This window comes from Nothoprocta perdicaria, unplaced genomic scaffold (assembly GCF_003342845.1).
Source record: "Nothoprocta perdicaria isolate Ctin4 unplaced genomic scaffold, notPer1 scaffold_164, whole genome shotgun sequence".
NCBI lineage: Eukaryota > Metazoa > Chordata > Aves > Tinamiformes > Tinamidae > Nothoprocta > Nothoprocta perdicaria.
In genome coordinates this window covers 1173451-1179340 of record NW_020454805.1, presented here as the reverse complement: position 1 = coordinate 1179340, position 5890 = coordinate 1173451, and the positions used below count along the sequence as shown (strand labels likewise).

The 5890-nt window shown below is 36.9% G+C and overlaps 1 protein-coding gene across 1 annotated transcript in view; it reads right to left on the bottom strand.

Moving 5' to 3' along the window:
* Positions 1–578: 578 nt before the first annotated feature.
* Positions 579–5890, bottom strand: part of PFKP (phosphofructokinase, platelet) — a 42236-nt gene continuing 36924 nt past the window's right edge. Inside the window, exons 17-21 of the mRNA XM_026035662.1 lie at positions 4794–4855; positions 3710–3821; positions 2322–2421; positions 1565–1670; positions 579–1085 (exon numbers count right to left, since the gene is read on the bottom strand). Coding sequence (XP_025891447.1) covers positions 932–1085; positions 1565–1670; positions 2322–2421; positions 3710–3821; positions 4794–4855 — 534 coding nt within the window. The 3' untranslated portion in view covers positions 579–931. The remainder of the gene's footprint in view (positions 1086–1564; positions 1671–2321; positions 2422–3709; positions 3822–4793; positions 4856–5890) is intronic.

Genomic DNA, 5890 nt, shown 5'->3' with positions numbered 1-5890 from the left:
TCCCATCAACTCAAGTTTGTTGTGGATTACAGGACAAGGGCAAGTCACTAATGAACAGGGGTGCAGGGTTTGTGTTTTCCCCTGTGCAACATTTAAATGAGTTATTTTAATACGCTTTTCTCACWGCTTTTTGTCAAAGTCTAGTTAACAGAAAAGGTTTCCTTATGCCAAATTGCTAGCCTATTTCTAATAACTACACTCTGCTAGTTCTTTTTAATTCCCTTGAAAGGGGAAGCTGAGTCAAATGAAACAGTGCAAGGATCAAGTTAATCTCCTTTGAAGCTGAAGCTGTTACAGCTTTTTTTTTTTTTTTTCTCCCGAGTATTTTTTCTTCCTCATTTCTATTCAAGGAAGGTTCAAATTTGCTACTCCTTAATCTGAAGAAGTAACAGAACATAACCTGCCCCCCTGCTCTACTTCCTGGATGGTTATGGAAAGAAAGAACAGTTATTATTTTCCTTCCCTGGAGTGCAGTGAGCTTCTTACATGCTGCATTATTATCTGGCTCATTTGAAAACAGATGAACACATCTGCCACAGAGAACCGTCATGATGTTTGCAACAATACTTTATTTCACTTCAGAAACATAAACACAGCCTGTAACTCAACACAAAGCTATCCCTCTACATTTATTTTGTGTGTAAGTACTCTGAAACAAAGTGCAGTAGATGAGTGACTTACAGAGTGCATAGAACTGTGCTGCACTTACTGTTAAAGGGTAATATTGGTAAACGGTGCTTATTCATTAGATGTAGGGTTCAATTTAAACCTAACACAAATACAGGACAAAAATCTGTGACATCTGAACATCTTGTTTCACTTAAAGTGCTGGAACAATAATTTAAATGTTACAAAACAAAGCTGTAACAATTCTAAAGCATTGTTACTCACAATGTGCACCTATTACAACTTTATATCTAAACTGATCTCTTTAGATGGCTCCAGTTTCTGCTTCCTTGGGGCTGTGCATAGCCACATGCTCCAGCTGGCCCGAGTCTGAAACATCATAGCTGGTCTTGTACTTGGCCAGAATTTTCATCAGTGGTCGCAGCTTCAGCCACCACTGCTCCTTGGGGATCCTGTGTCTGTGCAAAGACAGAAGGTGGTTTATGCAGGAGGCACACTGTATTGTGTAGCTCATCTGACCCTACTTACTAAAGGTCTTCCTTATCAATATCTGGGAGAAAACAGGGAGAAAATAGGACAGAAAACTGAAGGAAGGGAGTTTAGTGCAAGGTGGTGATTACAGACAAGAAATCTGTCCTGCTGAACTGAATTTTTGTAGTTCTAGGCATTAGAGCAAAAGCAACCAAGAGTTGCCCAGAAGGAAAGGGTACACCCAGAATTCAAGTTTAAGGATAATGAAGAGAAAACACGAAGTTGGGTGGAAGGACAAAGTGAACCAAGTGACTCACTAGCTCAATGTAGGCCAAAGAGAAAAGTGCAATAAAAAGGTTAGCAAATGCTCTGTGTCAGCATGTGGAGAAGAGGTTCTTTTGATGTGGTGAAAGGAAGCCTGTGCCAAGGTGTTTAAAGSATGAGCGTTATATACTTATGTACTTACACAAAGTCAGTTTCATTCTTGAGCTCTGCCACTGGTTGGAAGACAAGGTTGCGCCTGCGCATTCCCAGCAAACACACTGAGTCATCAGTATTGGCAAATACTTTTCCTAAAAAGAGTGAATAATTCAGTATCTATTTTCTTCATTTGTGTTTGGGCACATGTCCCATTTTGTAATTAAACTGAACAGGGAACTTAAAATTCTTAACAGTAAAATAACAATTAGTACTTTAACAGGGTTAGGACAACTTCGCTTTCTTAATTTCATTTTGTGGTTAAAGAGTGAAAATGCAGTGAAATTAATAAGACTGAATTTTAACATGAACTTTTAAATGAAATTTTAGTAAAGCAAAATTCTTTTACAAAAATTCCCAAAGAAGACATATTACCTTCTTCTGTCTCCCATGTAGCCACCATGAAACAAAAAGGAAGAACAGATGTAACTATATAACCATCAATTCCTGCATGCATGAAAAACTGCAATTACACTAGCATTATATTGAAAAATAAAAGGTGGTAAGACAACAGCTATATAGACCATCAATCTTGCTTGAGAATAAATTTTCTTACACCTGGAAGCACAGCAAGATACATCACACACACCAAGAATAATATAAACATGACAAAGATGGAAAAAAGCAGGTTGACTAAGAAAATCATGTATTTTATGTAGTCATAGAGTCTTATATACATTAGCGTAGGCTTACGTAGTGACAGCTAACSAAAGACTAACAAAAGATAGCRACAAATATTTCTGTACCTTTTCGGTATGTTTCTTTCAGCTTTTTGGAGATCCACTGCATAGCTTTAGCAGAAATTTTTGTCCCAAAGTTTCTATCGAACGGTGATGGTGCACCACCCTGTGTAAATATAAAAGTAGSGGTTAGTATCCATGTCTTTCTTTTATGAGTCATCTTTGAGCTCTTAGTTCTCTCTCTGCCACTTAAAAAAGAATAAGGGGTGGGAGGGAAGTGCAGGAAATCCCTACAACCAAAACGATGTTAAAAAGATTTAAGTGCTCTTGGGATTCTCATAGACTCAATAGTGGACTTTGCACTTGGGGAARCAGGAGGCAGTGCCCTTCCCTGCCTCGTCTCAGCAGTGCAGGAAACTCCTCRAGGAAACGGCCCCAGAAGGAGCACGAGAAATGGGAATGCCACCTAGGAAGTCTGGGAAGTGCCACTCTTCCTGCAGCTGGAATGAGGAAGGCTGGAATGCTGTATAGGAACTCAAACTGCTGCAGCCAGACTAGGACTTCTTAGGGCTGGTAATTACACTCCTTTACGTTAGTTGTCGTCTAAGTATTAGAGCAGAGCCTTTACAAAGCTCATATRAAGTGACTTTTGTGTTCCATTTTCTTTGTAGCAGCTTGGACTGAAACAGTATGTGACACAGTACCACACAGTACGCCATAGTTTTAAGCAGAAAACTGTTGAAACAAGGATAGTCTTGACCATTAAAGTAACTTCATTTTAAACAGAAAATGCCAATTTTTGTGTTGAATAAAAATAAATAAGTGGAATATACACTGAATTTGAGGTTATTTTTTCTCCTAGCACTTAAGAAATTTGGCTCAGCATGTACTCCAGACTCCACTTGTTTTAGTGGTTAATGTAATCAAATCAGAAATTCACTGCCTGCCCATTAACATAGTGAGACAGAGARAGGGTGGGTACAAAGATCACAAGCAGAAGTTTTTAGAACGGCAAGGATCATGATGAAACTAATAAGGTAACTTCTCTCTTCTACTATCTGCAATCCATCTGCATGTATTTTATTAACCAAATTTCATCTCTTCCAGCATTCACAAGCTAGATACACCTATCTGGCCATCTGTAATGTACACTATGAATGCATTATTATTATCACTATTATAAAATAGCTGTAGCATTTATTAAGAAAGTCTCACTGCTTATTAATATATAGAGGGGGAAGAAAAAAAACTGACAATCATGAAGAATCTAAGAGGGCTTTTTTTTTTTTTTTTTTTTTTTTTAAAAGGAATTGCAATATAATGTAATGAGACCAAATAGCTGTGAGTTCCTACAAACAAAAATCCACATTACTTATTTCTTTTTTCATATCGAGTGTGTGTGGTTTTTGTGCACACTGAGCCAAGCTTGTCTGGAATTCTAAGGTCATTTTTACCTGCTGCATGTGGCCCAATACATTTTTCCGACAGTCAAAAACTCCTTTTCCTTCTTCAGAATACAGTTGATAAATGAAGTCAGTTGTATAATTCTCATTGGAGTTCTCATTTCTGTAAAAATGCAGAGCAGATACAGTTAAACTAAAGTAGTGAATTCATTTACAGCTACTACAGTAAACATTTTCCCATTTTCTTGATACCGGTTCTCTTACCTTATCACACAGGTTTGTTTTTATGTAACAYGTTCACACTTTTCAAACATGTATTACTTTTACTACAAAGACATTACTGGCAGGTCAGCTGGAACCACTGGTGTACAAGGTGGTGAAAAATACCATTTTACATCTTACAAGGACAATATGTAGAGGGAAAAGTGTATAAAACCAGAAGTTATATTCATCCAGCGTCATTGCTCTGTTCTTTATAAAATGCGCATAATAAATAGTAAATGGGCATAATAAATAGTTCCTTCTGCTGTCTCTTGTCAGATTTTTTTCTTCACCTAATCACATAATTGGATAGATGCTCTCAATTTCTCAGCCCTGTGAAAAGCTACCAGGATCTGAACATACATAATAAATTCTTCATAAAATTCCATGTGTATTTCATTTTTCATCAGTGCACTACTTAGCAGAATGAAAATAATGCTCATGAAAGGCAGTGTGAAGCAGCAGACTTATTCAGASTGCCCGAGGAAAATGTACAATTAAAAGCATGCTAATCTACATGTTTTAAAGGTCCTCATTTCTTTGAAACGTGTCTTATCCTGCGATATCTGGCAAAATACAAGTAGATTTATTATAAGGGCTAATGGTCTATGAATGCATATGCATTGCTTTACACTACCTTAAGCAAAGTAGCAATGGTAAAGACAAAGTCTATGAGAAAACAGGCATGAAAAAGAWCTACTACTGGAGTACACACATAGAAGGAAGTTTTTGGACTTCAGATTCCACACAGCTCCCGGGCTTGTCTTCTTGAGCAACAGCTTCTCAAATAATCTTATGCTAAGGTACACACAGCTCACCTGCCTGGAAAAGCTCAGCATCACTTTTGCAATCTCTTAAACCTACACTTGCTTACCTCAGCACTAGACCACGCTGAATACTGGTCTTCATTTTTTCAGTCAAGTGTTCCACATTAGCCTGGAAGCAACAACAGTATTTTGAAACAAAACTCATGCAAAATTTTTCAACATGCTCTTTAAGAATAACTCTTTAAAAATAACTGCAATGAGGCTATATTGCTTTCTCCTGAAAACTTAAGTAAAGAATTCCAATTCAACTAATTTTTAAAAATCCAAGATAAATTATTTTATGCAGGCATTTGTCTTAGATTAACACCAACTTCTTCCTCCACATCATCTGTAATTGATTTTAATAACCACATACATTTTTTTTTCTGCCTTTATATACCAGCAGAATTGGATAACATTGAGGTATCCTGAAATATAGAAATTGCTATAGAAGATCATATTCCATAGGGTACACTCCTACTCTTAYTCCCAGTACTTAAAATACGCTTGTTACGGTTAGGCTAAAGTAGTGCTGCGTTGGCACTTTCAGCTAGGACATGAAGAGTACCTGAGAAAGGAATGTTCACCTGGAACATCATCCTTTTCTTTCAGGAAATGGGTATCTGTTCAGCCTGATATTTCATTCATGACAGCAATTAGCACCAACCACSTCAGAGTGAAAGAGCTTCAGAGCAGAGTGTTTTTGCATCTGCTTAGACCCTATGCAAAGTCGTGTCCTAATCTGTAATAATTAAAACCCCAGTTTTCTATTTTAATAACCCTTCCAAACATGCTTTAAATAATTCTGCTATCAAAGTTAGTATCTATTCCATTTTAGATCCTTTTAAAAACCATACCTGAACAGCCTCTGTGATGAGCTGAGACGCCATCATAGTGAAAAGGTATTTCTTTTATCCTATTTTTTCTTTTAAATCTGCTCAGCTCTGTTCATTTATATGTAATTTGAGTTTCAGTCAGAAGAATACAAATATATCGATCAATATAGTTGTGTTTAGCAGCTAATACAGTAATTTTACCAGTTAAACAAACAGGATGTCAAGAATAACCAGGTAGATGTTCCTCAAGATCTTAGAACTGGCATTACACATACATGGAACTCTAAAGCGCAGCTTTTAACTAACTGCAACGTAAAAGACCTTTTTTT